The sequence below is a fragment of the Acanthaster planci genome, linkage group LG07, assembly GCF_054643075.1.
Source record: "Acanthaster planci isolate LZ-2023a linkage group LG07, COTS_SCS, whole genome shotgun sequence".
In the NCBI taxonomy this organism is placed as follows: domain Eukaryota; kingdom Metazoa; phylum Echinodermata; class Asteroidea; order Valvatida; family Acanthasteridae; genus Acanthaster; species Acanthaster planci.
In genome coordinates this window covers 10,949,109-10,972,541 of record NC_141783.1, presented here as the reverse complement: position 1 = coordinate 10,972,541, position 23,433 = coordinate 10,949,109, and the positions used below count along the sequence as shown (strand labels likewise).

At 39.5% G+C, this 23,433-nt stretch overlaps 3 protein-coding genes across 14 annotated transcripts in view; 2 read left to right on the top strand and 1 right to left on the bottom strand.

Annotated features, from left to right (window-relative positions):
- The window catches only part of nprl3 (NPR3 like, GATOR1 complex subunit), a 32,016-nt gene extending 28,982 nt beyond the window's left edge, over positions 1 to 3,034 (top strand). For both annotated transcript variants that reach the window (XM_022224565.2, XM_087139122.1), the window contains 2 exons: positions 1,294 to 1,480; positions 1,870 to 3,034. In XM_022224565.2, the coding sequence (XP_022080257.2) occupies positions 1,294 to 1,480; positions 1,870 to 2,032 (350 nt within the window). In that variant the 3' untranslated portion in view covers positions 2,033 to 3,034. The remainder of the gene's footprint in view (positions 1 to 1,293; positions 1,481 to 1,869) is intronic.
- mpg (N-methylpurine DNA glycosylase) lies at positions 1,575 to 23,427 on the bottom strand. Of its 8 annotated transcripts, none has more exons than XM_087139125.1 (5): positions 23,175 to 23,427; positions 15,284 to 15,518; positions 5,510 to 5,675; positions 4,334 to 4,606; positions 1,575 to 3,852 (listed from the first exon to the last, which is right to left on the bottom strand). In XM_087139125.1, the coding sequence occupies exons 3-5, from the start codon at positions 5,655 to 5,657 to the stop codon at positions 3,470 to 3,472; spliced, it is 804 nt and encodes a 267-aa protein (XP_086995251.1). In that variant the 5' UTR covers positions 5,658 to 5,675; positions 15,284 to 15,518; positions 23,175 to 23,427; the 3' UTR covers positions 1,575 to 3,469. The 8 variants fall into 8 exon arrangements, with proteins under 8 accessions (XP_086995251.1, XP_086995252.1, XP_086995250.1 ...); XM_087139126.1 differs by lacking the exon at positions 23,175 to 23,427 and adding an exon at positions 21,081 to 21,235; XM_087139124.1 differs by lacking the exon at positions 23,175 to 23,427 and adding an exon at positions 21,047 to 21,170.
- LOC110973621 (inactive rhomboid protein 1-like) overlaps positions 7,208 to 23,433 on the top strand; it is a 47,373-nt gene continuing 31,147 nt past the window's right edge. Inside the window, exons 1-2 of one of the 4 annotated variants that reach the window (XM_022224556.2) lie at positions 7,208 to 7,341; positions 16,423 to 16,667. In XM_022224556.2, coding sequence (XP_022080248.2) covers positions 16,540 to 16,667 — 128 coding nt within the window. In that variant the 5' untranslated portion in view covers positions 7,208 to 7,341; positions 16,423 to 16,539. Of the gene's footprint in view, positions 7,342 to 7,549; positions 7,678 to 10,073; positions 10,435 to 10,458; positions 10,612 to 16,422; positions 16,668 to 23,433 lie in introns of those variants that run through there. The other 3 variants (XM_022224559.2, XM_022224563.2, XM_022224557.2) reach the window with 3 other exon arrangements.

Sequence of the window (23,433 nt, the reverse complement as noted above, 5' to 3'; positions counted from 1 at the left end):
TACTAGCCTGTATTAGGGAACCTAGGTGACCGTAAAGAACCAGCAAGAGGTGCGTTATAATATCTGTCAGGTCGTCTATTTATTTATTTTTTTTGAGATTGTAGTTCATGTGTTATATTTTGTTCTCTGCCATCTTCCTTAGTGCATTACAGCAGAAGAGAGGGGGTGGGGCTGCTAATAAAAGCTGGGAGTTTAAAACTCAGATATTGGATTAGATGGTTTATCTTTTTTATGATGTCTTGGTCTTTTCAGGTTGCAGCTAGTGCGCACACTAGTATACAAATATAGATTGACAGTGAGGTCAGTGGTACACTTCTGTGTGCCCTGCGGGACTGTGAGTGACTAGCTTTTGGCCTTAGGAAAATCAAACCTTTTCTGGTTACTCATAGGCTGGAGGGGGCATGGACGTGCATGAGTGACCAAATTATGCCAGTCTGTATGTATGTCATAACGTATCTTTGTGGAAATGTAAAATAAGAACAGAAACCTTTTAAGATTCTATAATTCAACTGTTAATTTAAAAATTGAGTCATAAGTATTTCCACAACAAATAGTCCAAACAAATAGGACTGAGTCAATTCGAATAATTCACTATTCAAATATCGAATTCACTGATCAAATACCCAAAGATTTGGTCTTGCCGACCAAAAGATTGTTGATGATTAAATCATACAAAATCAGTTGTAATGATGCACACGATTGTACATTATAATCATTATAATAGCTTCTCATGTCTAATATTATCTCCAGCCACGATTAAGCAAGATTTAGGAGACGAACAATACTTCTACTTTTTATTCTTTTTAAATTTTTAACGAATAATTTACTTTTTGAATCATCGTAAGATTTCTGTTGCTTTTATTTGAATCTGCTTGAAATAAGCCTCCATAGTGCCATTTTTCTCATTTCAAACAAAAGAAATTTTTCCCTTTTCATGAATTTTGCATTTGAATATTCAAATTTGGAAAACAATATTCAAATCATTATTCGATAATCGAATATTCAGGTATTCAGCACAGCCCTACAACCAAAGGAACACTTTCAGTTTCCCTTGATTACTTTTAGTTGTACTTTGTTCAAATCATGTGAATGTGTTTCAGCCAGCCAGGATAAAGAATGTCTTTGCACACTGGGCGTTCTTCAGCAATGGTATCAAGGTGTCTTTTCATATTTATCCGTCACTCCTCTAAATTTCAATTGGGTTCTCTCAAATGAGTCATTGATTGTACAACATCTCAAAAATACTCTTGTAATGTTCAACCATAGTAAGCAAACCTAACTGGTTTTTGTCAGTGGATTCGGACGAGCTGAGCACTAGCCTGGACTCTTACTCTACGCTGTCGCTGGACAACGAGGGACTTGGCCACAGCAGACAGAAATTCATGGACATGCTGAAGGAGAACTTGACAGAGGTGGAGAGGCAGTGCGTAATGAATATCCCTGCTGCCAAGAAGCCGGAGGATCTCAAACTGTTTGCCAGGTGAGAAGGGAACCTGGTTTGTTTGTTTTTTTGTTCAGGGGAGGGTTACTTTGTGTGACATTTGACTGCTAGAAATGGAAAGCCAATGCAGGTGTACAATTAAGCGTTTGCACTCATGTAATATTGTTTATTCCAAGTTCAAGGAAAGTTTGGGCAATTTCTAGAATACTGCTTTTTAAGTACCAAACAGGAAGAATAGGTTGAACCACTATTTTAAGAAAAAACAACTATTCAGAGTTGCTTTCATTGTTGCTGAAGTAATGATGGGGAAATTCTACTTGGAAAAGAAGTCTTTAATTGTATTCTAAATTCTGAAAATTTCTTCAAAATCATTAAAGCACAGTGCAATTCTTGATAAATATTGCAGTTTCATGTGTAAATTATCCTAGACTTTGTCCCTACTTTCGGGGTCGCCATCATCTGGAGGAGATCATGTACTATGAGAATGTCAACCGATCTCAAGTCCACATGCTCCTGGAGAAATTCAAGCAAGTATTAGTTGTCTGCACCCACCAAGATGCAGCTACAGTTGCATACAAGGAGTTCCTATAGCATCAGGCTTGTGCTGGTTAAATTCATTTATGCGGTAATTGAAATAGAAATTTTATCCTTGACTGGAGTAACAAACAACGTTACCATTTCACATCTTATACAAACGTTTCTCAGAGGTAGAGCATGACAAAAAAATTCAAGCACTCTTGAATAAATTGTATCTTCTGTGTTTGTACTTTTCAGTTTCCATTATGTTGGCAATAACAAGTTGTAATCCTATTCTCGCATTGCTTTTTGAGGATTTTTTTTGTATCAGTGTTGTAGTCGAGTCCATAACATCTTTCTAGAAGACTGGTCATAAGTAACTGGTTGAGCAATGAAAAACCAATGTGTGTGACTTTGCTTAAGACTGGATAACCTCTGATGGACTTACCTAGGACTGGTGATGAACTACAGCACTGGATCATATGAGACCCGTCACGACAAAGTGAGAGTAAAGTCACATCCTGCTCTTTCCTATTTTAAGAGCTCAAAGTCACATTGAAGTGGAGGTCAGTTTTTTGGGTTTTGTAATATTTGGAAAGAGTCTCCTGTTAATTCCAAATATTTTGCAGGATCATACATTTAAAAATGTCATTTTCTCAGCAATTTTGACGTTAGCATTTTTGTGAATGCTCTTAAATGTTAAAACAATATTGGGAACAAAGACGCAAAGCTTCCAGTCACCTTATACTTCTACGCTAAGTTTTCCATGTACATACCACTGGAAAGCTCTCTTTCTGCTGAATTCAAAAATACCAATATCTCAGTTTTTGAACATTCCTACTTCCAGCTCATTCTGTGGTGACAGGTCACGTTGACATACATGGATGAATGAATAATGTTCCTATGCAGTCTCCTGATGTACCAGAGACATGTTACTAGATCTTGGCAAATCACGTCAATGTTCTTTGAAAGTTCTTTATTTTCTGTTTCTTGTGTCCACATGCAAACAAAGCATGTCTTGTGCTTTGTTGCAAAAGGTTGTATGAATTTGTAAATAAAAAAATAGATGCATACTAACCAGTCTGCATGAAACTTTCCTTCAGGATAGTCATCAAAAGCAAAACTGGACTGAAACAAAATCGGTTCACAGCAGTTTACCCATTTCGTATTTTCTAATGATGAAAATGGCAATGCCCTTGCTGTTCACAAAGTGTGACATAGTGACAAATGAAAGTTTCACAACAGGCTTTGGCTGAATCTAATTTCCCTGCTGAATACGCTACCTTATTATGAATTATTTCAGTAGATTTTCAGTAAAAAAAAAGACCTCATGGCACAAATATGATTTTTTGTAAAATGTCAATTACAAAATTATACAATCTTGTTCCTCTATACTTTGGTGAGAATGACACATGGGACCTTGAGTGACATAATTTTTACAGTATAAGTGCAATATTTTATGTCTACAACTTTCCATTACATTTCACCAGATTACTTTAACAGTGGCAATCTTCAAGTACTTTCCATCGCCTTTTCGGCTTCCTTGTTCCTCTTGCTTACACATTGCTCACCCCTGATGTAATACCGCAGCGGTTTCTTCACCCACTCCGGTGTTGCATAGTCCACACCGATCCGAGGGCATACAACAATGTTGTCTGCCTCAACTGGACCCTGTCCCGCCTCCAACCAGAAGTTGGAACAGGTGGCCAGGTTCACCTTGTTTGTCTCGGCCCTGTTGATCTGGAGGGCCTCTGTGAGTTTGCCTGGTCCGCTGCACAGATCTCTGGTCTTGATCTCCTTGGTTGGGTTCTTGCGGCGTCGGCCTCGGTACTTGCACATCGTCAGGATGCCCTCCTTGGGTTCCAAGGCTCGGATGAGTACTGCTTGCCCATCACCTGGGTAACCAAGTACATGTACCCCCATCAGGTGGAGACAACTTCTTAAAAATGCTGCTGAGTTTGCACCTTGTCTTAAATATTTAGTGAAGAATGGCATGTATCCTCTGCATGGTCTCACTGAACTTATGGATATCATGCTTTTCAAAAAATGAGGTGGTGAACTAATGAGTTAATTTGAATTAGAAAGTTGCTTGTCTGAATCCATTAGTCACTACATACATCCATAGGTAAGATTTTTGACGATGTTCTCAAGTGGTGACATCCATGTTCTCATGGAGAGGGATGCATTTACATGTAGATGACGGTTCAAAGAAACATTTAGGTGTGGAGAACATGTACTTGGCTGGGCTTTGCTTTCAGTGATGCTGCAAAATCATCCAAACAGGGTCCAAGATGTCTAATCCCCTGAAGCTGATAAATACTAGACTAGTTACCTTTGTGAGAGGTGAAATAAAAGGATCAGCAGTGTTTTACTCACCACAGCTTGAGATGTTAAGACAGTCATACATGCCATAGATGAGATACACATAGCAGGTTCCTGGACTCATATACATTGCTTCCACCCTACTTGACCTGTTGCCCTTGTAGGAATGGCACGCTGAATCCTCTTTCCCCAGATATGCTTCAGTCTCAACAATGGTGCCAGATAGACGCTCACCACTGCCAAGCAAGTGCACTAACCTCTGACCCAGTAGTGACTTGGCCAAGTCCTCACAGGGCTTATCAAAGAATGAAGCTGGTAATCTTGCACCTGTGATATGAACATTTAACACTTGGATGGCATGTATGATTGGGCATGGTGTTAACATTGGAGGGGTTTCTAAAGTGAGTTGGGTCATTTGCTTGAAGTGACCCGAGTCCTTTGCCCGTCGGGACCCAAGTTGAGTCATTGACTCGAGTCATTAAAACTCTGATTCATACCCTGCTGCTTGTGAGTAGACTTGTGATTTGGCACTTCATAGACTCGTGATGGCTTCCAGATCTCTTGGAAAATTTGTCTGTGGAAATTACTCTCCTCTGACATGAGTAAAACAACTACATGTATGTATCAAGTTGACAAATTGGTCCCCTGCTGTTGATGAGTTCACCATTCAGGATTCACAAGTGCTAATAATATTACCCTCGACAAATAGAAGCAAAGGAATGTAAAGCCATAAGCTGTTTCAATCACAGTTGATACATCATGAGCCAGGATAGATGGTTAACATTTTTTGGTCCTCGACATGTGGATATAATTCATGGTAGTTAGACAGATTAATGTGAAACTTTGACATCTGTTAGAGGTTAGTTTAGCCTATTCATAATTCAAAAATCAAGTATGATTTATGAGACAGTACAGTTCTTCAAGTAGAGTTGCCATTACGCATGTTATGAAAAATTTTGACTTGACAAATGAAAAGACTGAGCCAACTACTGCTGTTCCATAATTGATGACATTTAAAATAAAAATCCCACTGCAAGTAAATTTATGATTAAACACTGTACAAGAAAAAGCCATGATTCAGTTCGTGATTATTTCCTCAGGCTTATAGTTATCAAGAAGCAGAAGCTTATAGGGAGGGGCTGCTTGGCTCCTCCCACCTCTCACCCCCATATGGCAGCTCTGCTCAAGAATTAGTGATTTGAACTACGATTTTTGAAAACATTAACTTACCCTTTTTAGGCTTGGGCTTTGTGACGCTTTTAGGCGCAGAGAAGTAACGGCTCTTTACGGTGGCACTGCTGTCATTGCCGCTGCTTCCTCCAGAATCAGTTGTGCTGCCCTCATGTTTCCGTTTGCGGCCTTTTTTAGGACCCGGCATTGTGTGGAGTCCCAGATTCTGGGCAAAAAAAATTAAATAGCTAATGGATGTAAGGATTCATTATATTTTAATAAAGCTTCCTATTCTTTCTGGCAAGCCAAGGCACCCTATATCATACTTTTTACAATGCCATCTATACCCATAAGCCAATGTCCTGTCCTAAATTTCTCGAGCTCTCAACAAGCTCAGTGGACAGATCTGGTTTACCTATGAGTTCCTGTACTGTAAAAGAGAGCCTTGCCTCTCACATTATACCATCCCAACCTACTCCTGAATTGCACCTATTACTTCAAGAGACTAGCCCTAGAAGGCACCCACATGCCTTTTACAAGTACCCATGTACTTGATTTAGTTGGACTACTTTTTTGGCATGACCATTCCATGCATGACCAATTGTGGGGTTAGTTTTACACTCGCACTTGCTTCATTTGCACAGGTTAGTGAAAGTTATAGCTGTTGCAAGCACTTTTGAACACATTGAGCGAAGGTCACAGGTACCCTACCAACATTTATTTATTGTTGCTGGAAATGATGGAGATAAAACAGCACACACTAAAAATCTGAGACAAAAATACTCAAATATAAAGACACGACAGAGTGATATACATGAAAAACCAAAATTTTCACAAGGGATAATTTCACGGCGTGGAAGGTAAAATTCACATCAACGTTGCAATTGCATTTGTTGAGGTCTACTGTACTGCAAATTAACAGCGTTGTATGCCAAGAAAAAGGACGTTAGCAGTCCAGGCACGCAAATATTAATTTTTGAGATAATTTTTGGGCTCCCATTAGTAAATAAAGAATCACACAAGTCTGAAGTTTAGTGAGATGAAGTGTTGCTGATGATGAATATAAGATTCACATTTTTATTGACAAAAAACCTTGATATTTAACAGTAATTTACATTTTATGCAAACGATCTTTTGCCGAGAACTCCTCATGCCTAAATGTGCCCTCAAGCGGCATGTAACAATCCTAATTACCTTTTGCTGGGAATAGACTTCGACTGCATCTACACTTTAATGGGAGGCTGGTGCATGTTTTGTTACATCTGTATTACGTGGTAACGCCCTTATTCCGGGCAAAGGAAATGTAAAACCACCTCTCATCCTTTTCATTCCACCTCTTGTCCTTTTCATTCTGTTAATTAGGTCAGAATGACGTAGTCCCTTGAATCAACATGTATACCAAATGAAAGATATTTCAATACTCTATCAATTTCCTAAAAACCTAAATGTAGCCTTTTGACCCATTTTTCACCCTTACTACATTTTTCCGGGCACCCAACGAGTAATCAGTCACCAGGCAACACTGACGACAATCTGAATCTGCTGCCACGGCTGCATTCATTGCCTCCGATGCATTTTGTACAAACTGCAATCGCTCCCATTAACTCGGATTCCTGGACTAGGCCTAAGTGCTTTTTGAACTACGAATCAAAAGGACATCCATTATAAATACCAACCTTTCAGTTTCACCAGCAGACGACGGTGTGTTTCGATCGAAATCACTTCCGGGTTCACCAAACAAGCGACCTTTCGCTGGTACCCACGTTGAATCTGTTCACCAGCGTAACAAGCTAGCCCTAGTAACGTTGATGGAGTGCAGTGATGAGCCAGTGACAAGTTCGGACAAGTTGCTGGTGTCGTTACTCTTGATTTTCCATGAAGTCTTTTTATCGGTAAGTTTAAACCCTGATGTTTCTTGGATGGATTTAGTTTGCTGTGCAGATCTGGTCAGGTGAAGCGCAAACTTTAGGTCTGAACTGGTAAAAGTATAACGTTAGGCCTGTCACAGCAGGCCTGGGGAGATGTACTGTATATATCGTCTTGCCGGCGCACTTCGCACAAGCATGACAAGTACTACTGCTACTGGTAATGTACATGCGTACATACTCGCCCATCCAGCCTACTGGTGCTGCATATGCTGTATTTGTCCTGGACCTGTTGACGCGATATTTAAGATGAAGATTCTTATGGTCGACTTATCCCAAGAAAACAGTAATTAGACATGTTAGGTAGGCCCTAACTGTGAATGATAAAAAGGACAGTTACCAGTACTCCAGTACTAGGCCTACACGTAGTTCGGGTAAAAAATGGAAAGAGTTATGGACAACCCTGGAGGGGCAACACTACTACAGTGTAATAGTAATCATTTTCCCTTAAAATGTTACAGCAGCTGTCAGAAAGTGATTATACATGTCCTAAAAAGTGAAATTTAGCAAGGAAAATTCCGAAGCATTAACTTGGAAACCCCTCATTTTTTTCAGACAAGTCTCATTGGTTTGTGCACGGGGGCATCAAATGTTGTCCGGATTGTCCATATACATCATTACATGGAACTCTTTCCTAAAAAATTTTGGTGTGTCTGTTAATCGTGGACAAATGTACATCAAGTCTGTCATGTCAGTTCATTGTGTGATTGAGCTGTATGAAAAGAGATCCATTACACCCTCAGTGTCATTGAGACTGGTCGAAAAATTTAAATTTTTTGTAAGTTAACGCTTCAATATTGTCTTTGCAAATTTTAACTTTTTTGGACATTTTATCACTTTCTGATGACTAATAATAACTACTGCAAGGGAAAATGAGTGTTGTCCACATACCGGTACTTGTATGGAACTCTGAGTGTGACCGAGGCCTAGTCAGTTTCTTAAAACTTTAGGACAAGGGCCCCCAAGTACAGCCTACAATGTAGCCTATGCTTTTTTTGCTCAATATGGCATACATGTACCAGTATACATGTATGGACTCATTTGTAATGACTTACCAAGGACTAAAATGTTAGCCAACATTCCACATACCGGTATATACGTATGGTACACGATGTGGGCATCTCAGTGGGCATCATCAAATGTTATTAAATACACAGTCAAGTTGCAGGTTGTTGAATAGGGAGACTGTCTGAGGTATTTGTGAATTTCAATTGATCCCATGATGTGTAAAGTGGGTTGGGTTTTGCCACAGAGTATCAATGCCTTTGTATTTGTATTTGGCTTGAGATGTTAGCGGTACATGTAAGCAGAGCTGCTGTACCTCCAGGAGTAAACTGCATCGGTGGCATGTACCTGTCTTATAGCTTAGTGCACTCATTTGTTCAAAGTTAAGAGTGACTGCATGTACATGTACCTGGCCGGTTGACAGCATTTAATTACCATTTCCCTGACTGTGGTTTGAACTTTACTGTTGCACAGACTGAAAATTAAATTGCAAGGATCCGCGGGATTATCTTACATCCTCAAGGTGGAGCACAGCCCACGTCTGGGCTGAAGGGTCACGAAGAAATCGTTTCATTCATCAAACAACAGGATGTGAGCTAATAATAGCATCAACAGGGCTGCAATTGTTGTGAATTTTGACAATCACCAGTTATAATTCACAAGTGATCCAATCTGGTACCCCATCAATTGATTCCTGTATTTTTTCTCATTGTCAATACACAATGATCAAGTTGTCAAGTTTGTTTGACAGTTACTTCAATTTAGATCCAATGTATCTTACTGAGTAGGTTTTTAACCAAGATTGTATCAGATGGTCAGAACAATGTTCAGAAATTTGTAAGTTACCACATACAGTATCGGTACATCTACATGTATTTCCAACATAGATCAGTCTCAAGTTACATACATGTACAAGTTGTACATATCATATTTTCATGGCCAGCAACAATCAGAGACAAAAGTCGGAGCGGACCCTCAAGTCAGGGTGTCAACCCCCCCTTCCCTCAAGCCAAGCACTTTCAATCTGTAACTAAGGGCTGAGTGTAATATCAGTAACTAATGAACATTTTAGTACAAACCCCCAAGATCGGAATTCTCCCATCTGTTCCTGTCTAATTAAATAGATTATTACAAAAACTGCCTAGAGGGATGGATTTACATACTCTTATACCTGAATATTCGTACATTGTAGATTCAGGAAGTCCTGTCACACCCTATAGTACAAGTACTTGTAATAGGCCAAATGGTCAATAATGCATGCATCATTAGTCGTCTCAGATTTGGCTGTGACTGTGAAGGACGCCGAGGCCCTAGGGTGTATGTAAAATCATATTGAAATCATAGGATTTGGGACTGTTAGGGATTGGAAGTGGATGAAAAGATGAAGTTTCAAATGAGAGGAAATGATCCCTTACCAGTCACCACAAGGTATTCCTGCGCATTATGCACATGCAGAAAGATCCTCTGTTCTGTGTTGATTCCTTCTGTTGCATACATTGCATGCAAAATGTTTTCCATTTCTCTACATAAACTAGTGCATTGGAAAATGGTAGGAATTCAGTTAACTTCACGATTAACTGTACAAATGTGCATGTGTATGTACAATATACATGTAGGGCCAATATGTACATTGTACATGTACATATATAAGTCACTGCAACGCCCTATCGCCTGAATTTTTAATACTCGGCTTAAAGTTCTTGTTCTTTAAGTATATTGTCATGCCTGTACATGTATGCAGTTTTATATTTAAACAGGCAAAGGACCAGAAAATTCACTTTGATATTTTTAAGGGTGGAGACAAGTCCCTTTTTATAATCCACTGGTACCATACAGTGTGTGTTGACTGGGAATGAATCACCATTGTCTGAGGCTATACACTTCTGTGTACATACGTCCTGATAAGGGAAGCTGTATAACTTGTTGTCAGTTAATGTACCCCAGCATCCTGGAAGTACTGACCTATGTGTATTTCAAATGTGGGATCTTGCTGGACTCGTACCAGTACTTTGACCTCAGTGAGGTTACAAAGCAGCAACGCCACAACACTACCAGGTAGGCCTACCTACATGTATGTGTGTGTGTATGATGTACCGGTATATATAATTTACGCTGTAGCTGTAGGCGTCAGTACCTCTTTGTTCACTTTCCGTACCAGTATATTTGCGGACTTACACAGGTTTCATCAGTGCATACAAGGTGAACCTGCTGTGTTTTCATCCAGCAAGCACAGTAAGTTTTTGTAGTATGTATTTTTGGGGGGCGTGTGCACATTCCATCTACCTACATGTACGGTGTACATGCTCTGTACATGTACTTGTAGGCCTACAGAATGGACTGGAAGTACACTTCTACATGTACATGTAGTTCTTGCAACATTTTTCTGAATTTCTATTAAAATACTGGTACAGATTGGTATCAAAGGTACCAGTGCACTTACATGTAGACAAATTTTTTACTGTACTTGCAATGTCTCACTTTTTAGCTGCTCTGTCATCCACTCAAAGTTTTGAGGAGTTGGGAAACCAATAAACCTTTTTACTGCAAATACATTTGTACCTTTCTAAATCCACTTATATCAGCCCATGCGACATTCTTTATAATGGTCTACATCTATACAATGTACATGTATGTATATGTGAAGTACATGTACTCGTCATCTACGTGCACTGATACAGTGTGCATAAAACATTTACATGTACATGCAAACTCCTCTAAAACACTCTGATTTCTGGTGGAATTCGAAGAATTTTGGATTATTAGAGTGAGTGTCAGAACCTAATGTTTTCATTGGAATTGAACATTCCATCATTCCATGATAAGAGTACAGGTACCAAACAGGTACTGAACTTCTGTCTTTATACTTCAGTTGTTTGATACACGTAGTTCCATCCCAGCATCACAGGGGTACATGTTAATTGTACTGTAAACTGCACAGTTATTTGCACTCTATACAGGTACCAAAGGTAGTCAGAGCCATACACAAACTTGTTTATTTTACAGGTCTTTGTAAATTTGTCGTGCTTGTAGTAAAGTGATTAGTCATTGTCTTCTCCATTCAATGGGAATTGTACTTTGCTTTGAAAGGAAGTCATCTCTTATGGGCATGTCTGTGAACTTTGATGTTTATTTGGGAGGGTTGTTATTAAGGTTACATTTAGGTGGGACAGTTTGAAAAGAAACTTTTGTTTTGAAAAAGTGTGGATCTACCGGTACATCGTACTGTTCGGTACATGTACATAGGCCTACATATAGTCATTCCCAAATATACATGTGAATCATTTATGTCGAATAGCCTCTGTGAAAAGAGATGATGTTGAATTGCAAAAGCTTTTACAAGTCGGAGCATAAAGTATTGTTCAGCTGTAGCATATTTTTACATGCATTGTACATGTACATGTACCAGGTATATAACAATAGAATGTACATGTGACTTTACCTTACAGAAGTTTTCAACCTGCATAGGAAGATGAATAATTTTCAATTTATCAGTATATTGCTACCGTTTCAAAATGTACCTTGCGTCAGGGAAATGTTAACTTTAATAACAGGTTTGTCCTTACCTGACATATACATGTACTTGTATATTTATAAACACTGTATACTCAGTGCTTGTCCAATAGCTTGCAAAAAAAATCACAAGCTTACATAGGTGGGACTCGAACCGACGACCTCTCCTGCTTGCTAGTGCAGATGTCTTGACCACTCAACCACCGAGTTTGCCAGGGTCGGCTGGCCAGTCCGAGTCAGATGCACCGCAGTCAGTGGGTACCGCAGACTATTTCAAGATGTACATGTACTTTGTGTAGGGGAGATGTTAATTTTAAGTACAGGTTTTGTCTTGTATATGCTACAAGTATCTGAGTTTTTGTACAGTGTACCTATACAAGTATTTCTTCATTTAACGATGCGTCAAACCCTGTACTCTTGAAACTAGTTCAAGGAGCTATTTTTACTAGCTGTGCAGTCAGAAGGAAATGTCTCATGGCTCCTGCAAAAACTGCGTCATCTTTGTGATCCCCTGTGGGTATTCATCTCTTGTGTAAGAGGGAACCTTTGTGTTTAGCACAGTAATTTGTGATTTAACTCGGCGTACCTGTATATGTACATGTACAGTACCTAAGTACCCAGTATGTGTACATGTATATACTGTACATACATGTAGTCAGCTTGTACCTCTTGTACCAAAGGTACATGTACATGTGCATGTATGAGTCATTTGTCATTAACTTGTATTTGAATTTCTGTGTGAAAGGTCATCCACAAATTTTAATATTAGATTTTTAAAACTCTGGTGACTCATCAATGCATTAATGCATGTCTCCAGTCAAAATGTCTAGCCCTTAGAGTTTTCCGTTTGCTATCATGATTAAGGCAAAATTATTTTGGGCCCCTTCCTTCAAGTGTGTTCTTAAAATAGAGGGGTTGCACTTCAGGATTTTCATTGGTTCCTTGCCATGTTAAAGGAGCTGTTACTACACATGTAGGTACCAGCTGCAAGGGGTCTGTAGAATGGTACATGTTGTAAATCAGCCATGTGGTATTCTTATACCAAGTGTCACTGCATTGCTTTCTGCTCTCGGATATGTTTATTATACATGTGCTGATATCAGTACATGTACATATTGTAATTGGATGATACAAGTACACTGTACATGTACCAATGCATGCAGATAAGATTTTCTTCCAAATTTCAAGGGTGGTACTATTTTGACAAACCCCAGTACCTGCAGCATTTTGGTTGACCCAGATGCTTTCTGCTTGACAGAAAGGAACCCTGGATCAGGTTTGAAAATTTGGGATTCAAAGGACAAATTTTAGCCAAAGTTCTGGCCACAGTTGCTTTTTATGCAGTGCTTCTGGTACCGGTAGGCCTACATGTAACACAATACCGGGTATTTTCTCACCATTTAGGATAATAGCCAACATTGCTGAATCACTAATTTTAAACCCAGCTGGTACCGATAGCTGGACTCTGGTGTAAACATGGGTTTAAGAGAATGGTGAGTTTGGATAGGCCTGACAGTCACCTGTCTTAATAGATGCCTTGAAGTTGATCCAACCCCTAGAAGCCATCAATAACATTGTAGACTTGTCCCCTACCACGTTCTGTATTCTGTACATGTACAGTGTACCATGCATGTGCAGTAAGTTGAGTTCATGAGAATGTACTCGATGCAGCACATAACGCATACCGGTACTTACTGGTACATGTGCTGTAGCTTTGGCTTAGGACCCCCCCTTCCTGTGTGCATAATGCTTGCAGTGCCAACACCTTTCCCTTCTTTGTGAGCACATTTTGGGGACAGCCCCTTGCTACATGTACGTACTGTACCGGACATGTACTGGTAAATCCTCAAACATCCTCTATCTGGGTTTTAATTGGCTGCCACTTGAGCCCGCTGATGACCCAATTTTGCACTCACAGTTGTACATGACATGTAGGATTATAACGCAATGCTGGATTAGGATGCATGTGTTGTACACGTAACAGTGCACATTAAGAGCGACCCAGGAGGGAATGTGGCTTGGCAGAGGCAGTTCGCAGAGGCAGTTCACAGAGGAGCTCAGAAAAATGTATTTAAATACACTGAACCTTAAGACTACAAACAGCCTCATTTGCTATTTGTGGGAACATAGAGACCTACATGTAGTGTACATGTAATCTAAATATAGATAACATACCAGTAGATGTATGCTTACATGTACACCGGAGGAGTATTACTCATTAAACATGCCCTTCCTTTCACCTCTGGCTGGCTATTTTGGGAGCATGTAGAAATTGAGTAGGAGTAAGTGCTTGTACTGTCCCACAGCCAGAAAAAACTTTTGTCAGTTACAATTCTCAAAAAACAGTCTATCTGGGTCACAAACAGGATGTTCCTTACAATCTTCCATGATTAAACTACCATATGTGTGCCATTTACACATGTACATGTACATGTGGAAATGTACGTGTTTATGTGAACATGTACATTTACATTGTACATGTACTCATACATGTACTTACTAGTACACGTACATGCTACCACACTTGTGTGCAACTACTGTACTGGTAGATTGTACGGTACATAAGGAGATACGCCTCCAGCGCTTTTGTCATTTTTGTGAGGAAAAGTTAGGATCAAGTTAGGATTCTGTCTGCACTAGTAAGCAGGAGGTTGCGGGTATATGTATATGAACACCCATACATTGTAAGTTCAGTTAAGAAGTATTTTAATTCATGTTTGGAGTACTGAAAATCTGAGATTGCTCAGTGTTCCAAGCCTTGTGTGAGCTTTTGCATGTCTGTTGCTTCTTCAGTGGGGAGGGGATGTTACATGCACAGTACTGTACGTACCAGTCCATGTACAGTACGGTACATGCGCTTGTAATGTGTCAATAATGTGCACGGTACTCCAATCCGTGGTGAGGTTTATAGCATACCAGTACAATACATGCGTAAATACACGAAGCACTGTGTGTGGATTTGGATTGTACATGTAACCTGAGACTTGAATGGCTTTTTGCATTTTTGCTGATGACTGGCTTTATTGATCATTATTAAAGGGAAGGGTACAGCTGATATAATTTTCACGTTGAATTTATAATTTTGGAAGTGAAGTGAATTATAGGAAAGGGTTAAAAAAATCTACTCGGTGGTGTTTGTTTTTGTACATGTACACAAATGGCACACGTAGTATATTGATGCATGTTTCATACAAACTTGATTTCCTGCTTTGAGGTTCACTGGAGGAATTTCCTCGGGGTTCTCTTTTTTTGTTTTCTTCTCCTTTAACACTGAGTCTTCATTTGCACCCTGTCCAGTCCAAATCCCTCCCTCATATTTACTTTTATTTTGTAACAACTCAGTTGGCCTTTAAAAGATGCGCACGGTTTGTAATGTTCCTTTAATGATATTCACCTTCGTGGACTGAATCCTCGCCGACTTGACCGAAGACGTTCATTGCATCCATCGGGAGGGCTTGCAGGAAATATCATAGGGTTCATCCCCTGCACATGATCATCACACCTTGCCTCAGTGACCTAAACTGCTGGCTGTCTTCATGTTGGTTCCCCTAGAGGAGCCATCCTTGCAAGTGATCTGCATTAATAACAGTTTGTCTCATCTGTTGTTAGCGCATGCGTGTAGAGGAACCCTGGAAATATTTAATTGGAGATAGACAAAAAATTTAAAGAATATATTTGAATAGTCTTCATTCTTTCAGACCTTACCCAATCGAGACCTACGTGTACCACTGTTCCGGTACGTGTACGTGCAAGTGGTAAATGCCAACTACATATAGATTTACGTTTAAGTACAGGTGTATTAAAGCTTAAGACCTCTGGTTTAACTACTGTTACATGTGGCGTGTGACCTTCACACCATCTTGGCAACAGAATGATAATGACAAATTTGACAGTTATGACAATTACCTGACAATATGAGACCACTACCATAGTACAGTGTACCATAGATCTGAAAATACAAGGGACTTTGTCCAACCATGGGTTTCTTTGGTTCTGGACACAGTGGAGAAGAATATTTTAGCAAAAATCCAAAATTTTATGTACATGTAGTTTGCTTTCTAACATTACCCAAATCGTACCAGTAAGTGGAACCTTGTGAAATGGCATCATGAAATCAATCTTGCGCGCAAGTGTAGGCGAAACTGTGGAACGTTGAGAAATGATATCATTTTTATCAGGAATGATATACATGTACATGTACATGTACCTCATTATCCGAGGCACAAGTGGCTTGGAGTACATACATGCATGCACTCTATTACCTGGGCAACAATTCCACTGAACTGTTCCTGGGGAAGAGTTCAGTAGGCAGTCGTATTTGACCTGTGCAAAGATACCGGTACCTGTGTATTCGATGGTTGAACTGCAAAAACAGCAACTGGTTTATGATGATGAATGGACCAATGAGAGTTCCTTTCTCAATCATGAATATACATGTATGTAAGAGGTACATGTACAAGTACATGTATCGTAACAATGCATTTACAGTACATGTATTTCATGATCTGTTTTCCTGTTTTCTGTCCACTCCAGGTTTGTCAGATGAAGCAGACGCATGAGCCAGAGTACAAGGAAACGAACTGATCCCCCTCATTAATCTGTGGTTCCAAGTTTCTTGTCCTTCGACAAATTGTACAGCGGTCAAAGGCCATGTCTGGGTCACCCAACTGGGGTCGCTACTCCCAGATGAGCGACCCTGGTGCTGAAGAAGCTATGAGGACAGATGAGGCGCTGTCACCAGCTCAATCTGCAATTATCCAAGCTGGAACTTGGAGAAAGTAAGGCCAATCTTATAAACCATTGAACCATGCTTGCAAATGATCACAAAATTCGTGCTGTGATATTGTTTGTTCTGTGTATGTACTTATATGCTGTACATAGTCTATGTTTTCATGTATGCTTGCAGTAATTTCCTTTGAAATCCTCAGAGAAAATTTTTGTCACACTACAGATACAGTGGTTGACTTTACTTTGAAGTATTCAGGGGTGTAATTTGCCCGGATTTTTCCGGATTTCTGGAAATTCTGTGAGACTATCCGGAATTTCTGTGAGACTTTCCGGATTTCTGTATTATCAACGCTTTCAATATGTAATGCAAAGACTACAATATTTGGTGCAAACAAAGTGAAAGACTTGCACAAGTTTAGGTGTTTAGCATACGCTTTTGCTTGTTACTCCCCCTGGAAATGCGCCAGATACATAAGTAATAGTACATGTACATTGAACGGAGGGGGTATCATATTTAAAACATAGGGACCCAGGCCAGCAGTATGATCCTTGTATGCACATGTACTGTACGTTCGCTGTGTGTGTATGCACAGTACACGTGTTGTCATTGCATGCACTGTGTACAACTTGCGTCCGTCTGCCATTGTGTTTCGTTTCGTTTTCGTGGTGGTCTGATGTTGTCGACGTCCATCAAAAATGTCATACAAGGTAGTAAGTAGGGAAGGGGATCTGAATTTAGACGAAGGATTAAAGAATTCTTGGAAATTTTCTGGCTGGAAACCGAGGTGGACAGAGAATTAACCAAGGGGAAATCGATATATTATCAATATATTATCGTGACTTTCTCGTACATGTACATTTAAAAATCAACAAACCTGGGTACTGCAAGTGCACGTGGTGTCACAAGTAATGCAGTACTCATCTGTACAAGACAGTTTTCAGTTTTAATAAATTGAGATAGAATTTTGTCGATCACTGATAACTGCATGTGTGTGTGTATTACACTTCTACTTGTAGGTCTTTGATTGTCACCAATTATAGCTTACATGTATAATTGCAATTGAAGTGAATAAGGACAAGGGTTTTGTTGCAGCAAATGTCATAATTGTATCCCTCAAAGTAAGAACAGCTCTTGTGTTGGCTTACATGTAGTACCTGAATCTCCTCCTGTAATCAAATAGATATGCCGCGAATTGTAGGGAAGCTGTGGCCAACGCGACTTGCAAAACCCTCCGAAGAATGTTTTGTGGATTTTTCATTTTCCCCAAAACACACCCCTGAGTTTTGTAAGATTTTTAAATACATCTAAGTGATTGCAAGGTGTAGAATTTAAGCAATTCAACCTCTCCAACAAGGAAGGACTAACATTGTACTGTTTATATATGATGGATTGTCAACATGTTCATCTACCTACATGTAGTTTCTCTCATGTTTTGAATCCAGTACCATTCTTCTTGAGGAGCTTGCTTTTAATTGCTATGTGCACATGTTAGGATTTCATTTCATCTTGAGAAAAAAACAAAATTGTAAGGTTTTTTCTTCAGGACAAAGATCTTCAATCAGAAAATGAGAGATGTGCCATGGGCACACAGCTGCAGCTCAAAATTCAAATAATTGTCTTTTCACAAAATATCTAACCTGTTGGCCCAAGAGGTCCTCAATGACCCAGCCCTGGCGACTAAATCAAGTGGCCATTTGCAATTCCAAGGGTCCGCATAATGGTCGTCAGGTCGTCTTCCTTCCGCACCTTGGAGCACTGCTTGTAATTGGGTTTCAACCACCACATTAAACGCTCGTGCTTGGCCATTGCAGCGAGCTGGGGCCATCAGATATTTACTCTGAAATTGAATGGAAGGCATTGCAGTCCCCCTAGATAATCGTTGTATGACTTGAGCTTGGCCGAAGCTGAATTTTGACAGGTCTGTGGATCAGCATATGGTATGCACTTTACTGGGAGAGCTGTACATGTGCCCGGATTGAAGTGTAATGGAATTTCAGGCATTTACTGTTGATTGCCATGCACAAAAGTAACTACATACAAAATATATTGTATACATGTACATGTACCTGGCACTTGTACATGTACATGTATGTACATAGAGTAAGCATGTCTGTAAATTCATTGAATCTCTGTCATCTCTGCACAAATGGCCGTATTTATTTCAAATATTTGCCATGCACTGGTACGGTACTTGTGAAAATATAAATTGTGCTGTACATACACTGTACATGTAGTCATACGCTCATACGAGTACCGGTACATGTGCTTCGAAAGTTCAGGAAACCAGAAACATTTTCATAAATTCACACTCCAGAATTTCCATGTGAGGAAAACATTGTTTTGTCAACATTATCCCAAAAGAAAAACCCTGGTTGAAAAGCTCAACATTGCAATTCTGCATCCCCTGTGGCTAATTTTAATTTTGTGAAAGTATTTGCACATGCATATGTCTTCTCACAACAAAATTGATGATGTAAAAGAAAAAAAAATTTGGCCTTCCTTGTACATGTAGCAGTTTCTTATTTAAAGGAACCATGTACATAAAAATAGGATTTTGAAAGTGACTTATATGTACATGTACGTGTACAGTGCTAGTACATGTACAGGTACATGTACCGGTACATGTATTTTCATTTACAGTCGAACGCGATTAACACTAGCATGCTTGGGACAAGATCGCACTTACTACGAGCATATATTTCTTCAGTCCCATTCAAAATGTACACATTCCTGTGAGAGAAAAACTTACTTAATACAAGCTGTTCTTAGACGAGAACATGGACAAGAAGAGCACTTTTGCCTAAACCGCAGTGTCAAAACCACTGTCCATGGTTTTTTTATGAGTACAATTGAAAATGTACTTGTCAATGTTACATGTACGTTGACTTTCCACCTCCTTGGTTGCAGTCAAAGGGAGACATTTCAGCATTTTGGAATTTGTTATATTGAAGATTTCCATATTCATGAGCCAAAGTACATACATGTACATGTAATAGATGTCATTCTAAGCAGAACAGGAGTGTCTCCATACCGGTACCTGTAGTTTTGTGTGCCACTTTTGTATATGGCATGGTCTCCATAAAGTGGACCAAAGTGCAACTCCGGATATCATTTTTCAAAACTTCTAAAAGAGTGATTTTGATCATGTAAAATACAAATTAGCACCTTCAGATTTAAAAAAATGATTATATGGGGATAATTAGGCAGAATATACCTGACTTATGTTGGACATTTGGTTGGCTACCAGTCAAATCAAAATCAAATGGAGTTGAATTCATTTAAAGTTTTACGTCAAAGTGTTTACACCAGAGAACTTGATTTCAAAACTCCTCTCAACAAGAAGGAGAATTCAGTATATTTTTCGACTGATGTATTTTGAAGCACCTAAGAAATAACTTTTAAAAAATATAAGCCACGAAAAAAAGAGCACAAAATTGACGGAAAATGATGAAAAACGTTTGGCTCTCTTCATTCTCTTACTGTTAATAATCACTCTCACTATACCAACATATTTGCCAGGTCTTGTACATGTATCTTTCGACCACCAAAAATTATCTTTAAGTTTAGCTGCATCCAAAATTTATAATGAGTACAATATGTTTGTTGCAAACATCATATTTGACAGAATTTTGATGAAGTTCGAGAATGCCGAAAATGCTGTCACGTGTAGTGCTCGAAAATCCCATGCACGATTTTCATTTTGCCGGTTATTTTGGAGATAACTCCGCTGAAAATGAAATTAGAATTAACAACTCTGAGCATTCGATTTTCATCATGAATCGTATTTTATGTCTCGAACGTCATTTTTTTGCGAACATCATTCAGAATGACGGATTTTCTTTTGAGTAAAATTGTTCTGAAGAGAAAAATCGCAGAGCGTCGCCATTCCGTGGAGGGGCTCATGAATATCGAATAAAAAAGAGGGCGCACTATCTGGGTTGATGTCAAAGGTCAAACAGGCCACGATGCAGCAAAATGTTTCTCTAACGTCACCGCGAGAGATTGATGGAAGTCACAAAATCGCCACGATTGGTAATTTAGACTGCGGTTTTCAGTCAGAAAATGTGATCAGTCCAGTTGTAAAAGGATGATGGTTTGGTGGTGCTTTTTTGCACAGATACCAGAGAGACCAACAAACACTGACAGGCATGCAGACAGACTACAAACCAATACCCAACACCTACCGGTATGGTACATGTACATGTAAAAGGTAACAAATGACGAGAAACGTACATGTACCCTTATAAACCAGGATAAATGTGGACAATACTGTACATGTACGGTACATGTACCGATATGTCCTGCACTTGTAATGCGTCAAACACAACAGTATGATACTATCACAAATTACAATTACTTGCAAAGATAAAAGACACATGCTTTGTACCTAGGGATACATTGCTCTTCAAAATGAAACTTGTACAGTACCAGTACTTGTGTCCGAGGCTGCTTGTTACCGTACCAGGCAGTTGGTAGAATGGCTTGATGATCCGAGTGTGAAAGTGCATGAGAAAAATTACATTATGTACCCCTGAGCTGTCTGCTTCTTTCTGCTACCAACACTGCTGTGGTGAGACTGTGTCTACTTGAACAGTTTCACCATGCAAGACTGAACCACTGCCACCTCCTGTTCATATCTGGCAACACAGCATAAACCAGACACATACCAGTATGCATGGCCCCATATGCCGACCAAGCAAAAGTAGTTTGGCTGAGACATTTCTTGGAGGTTACAATTTTAATGTTGGCAGCTGTTAGACATCGTAGACCCAATCTCCCCCATGCTGTTCCTTGCCTGTTGCAAGGTTAATTTTCCAGTGGGGGAGGTGCTTTTTCCTGAAAGTTGTTGACTCTACATTTATATCTACGCTTGACCTTGATCTTTTGGACAGCAATCTAAAACATGCTGTATGTATATGTAGGTGTATTGTTCCAGGGCCACTTGGTACACATACTTGTACCTGTACATGTAGGTGAGAGTGCTTCCGGTTATTGGTATTTTTTTGGATTCGACCATATTTTTGACAAGACACATAAATGTACTGTACACGTGTAGAATTGACTGGAGTTTTCTAAAGTGAACAGCACCCTCAACGTACATGTACATGTACCTGGTACATGTATGTGTAGTGCATGTACTGTACATGTAAAACATGGGAGCAGATTTGCAAAAAAAAGTGAAATTTGTCCTCAAGTACCATTTCTGCACTGTTCATTGAACCGGTACATGTTCAAATACTGACCGGCAGATGAACATAAATTAAATATCAGTTGAATGGAGAATGGAAAAGCTGGATATGAAAATTAAGCTTTTCCCTTCATCATTTGGTTTGACTTGTATTTTTCAGAATTGGATTCATACATTTTGTATATCAGTTTCCTTGCTCTAGCAGAACTTTATGTTCAGTATAAGGAGGACAGGAAAGACATTTGATTTGTTTTTCTGACCTTGATGAATCTGTTCATCTTCATACAAAGTACCAGTACTTATACATGTACATGTATGTGATCTTGTTTTCACAGCTTGTTTTTCACCAGCAGTGAAGTCAGAATGTAGTACATGTACATGTACGTACATGTATCGGTGTGCGGATAACAATTGCAAAGTAAAAAAGTAAAGTGGCTTTGTAATGAAGCTTGTTATTCAAGCTGCCATTTTATTACACTGTACCCCCGGTACATCCTGTCCACTGTCCAACATGCTCAGATCTGTACAAAGGCAAATAGTTTCTCTGAAGACTGGGATTACAAAGTGACATCTCGTGCATTCCTGTATCTACAAGTACATGTATGTACATGTACAATGTACCGGTACATGTAGGAAATTGATATCTACCAGTAAACATTGCAAATCAAAGACTGTTTCAAAGAATTAAAGAAAGGTGTTCTTGCTCAGAGAACTGATTCCAAAACAGCAATGTAGAAAAGCTTGAAAAGAAGGCAAGTGCCCTGAAGTTGTCAGTAACAACTGAATACTACCGGTATTTCATCACTGGCTGATGAGGTAGCAGCTGGTGAAACTCAAGGATTCATTGACAAGAGTTGAACCCTCTTCAAGACATGAGCAATGAAGAATACCAGATTGTAAAATTCTTTACATTATGCACAGATTTGGGCATGGCTGACAAGGGTGAAAGACGGATAGCCATTGCTGCAAAACTACTTAGAGCAGAATTTTCAGACATCTTCCTGGTGGGACCTTCTTTCACAAGGTCACCCATTACCCTTCGGTAATCAGGCTACCACTGGCAACGCACATTCGGCAAAGTCATTCACTCAGTCTCTACAAGAATTTGAGTTTGCTATAAAGTAGAAGAAAATCATGTCCACATGTCACCAGACACAAAGGGTATTTCACTTTTCCTAATACAAAGCCCCATACGGTTTGTATCTGAACAGCCGAGTGTACTGGTGTACTCAGGGATGTTGTACATGTATTTCATTTGTACATGTACATGTAGCACCATTTGAAAAGTTACCGGGACTACTGCACCGATACATGCAACGGGTACATGTACGTTAAATACAAACTAAATTACAAAGTGTTCATAACTACCGGTATGCCAAAAGATGTACTGTCTATGTAGGCTGTAGTCCAACCCATACGTGGAAGTACAACACCACCTCCATGATGAGTTCATCTGTTCACTAAAGAAAAATTCTACCTGTCCCCTTGTATAAATGTTCATGCCATGAATAGAAGGTGTCCCTGGAGAGACACCAGCCCTTGTTTTGCTAGCTCCCCACTTGTTGCACTGTGCACTTGTTGACCCTGTCACTTGGCCTGCAGGGGTTATCAGAGGAGTCTTGCTTCT

Coding starts and splice junctions, on each gene's coding strand:
- mpg (XM_022224569.2), bottom strand. CDS start 7,010: ATGAATGCAGCCGTGGCAGCAGATTCAGATTGTCGTCAGTGTTGCCTG. Junction 5,676..6,926: donor TGGGTGCCCGGAAAAATGTA/GTAAGGGTGAAA, acceptor TTTTTTGCCCAG/AATCTGGGACTCCACACAAT. Junction 4,607..5,509: donor AAAGCCCAAGCCTAAAAAGG/GTAAGTTAATGT, acceptor TTCATATCACAG/GTGCAAGATTACCAGCTTCA.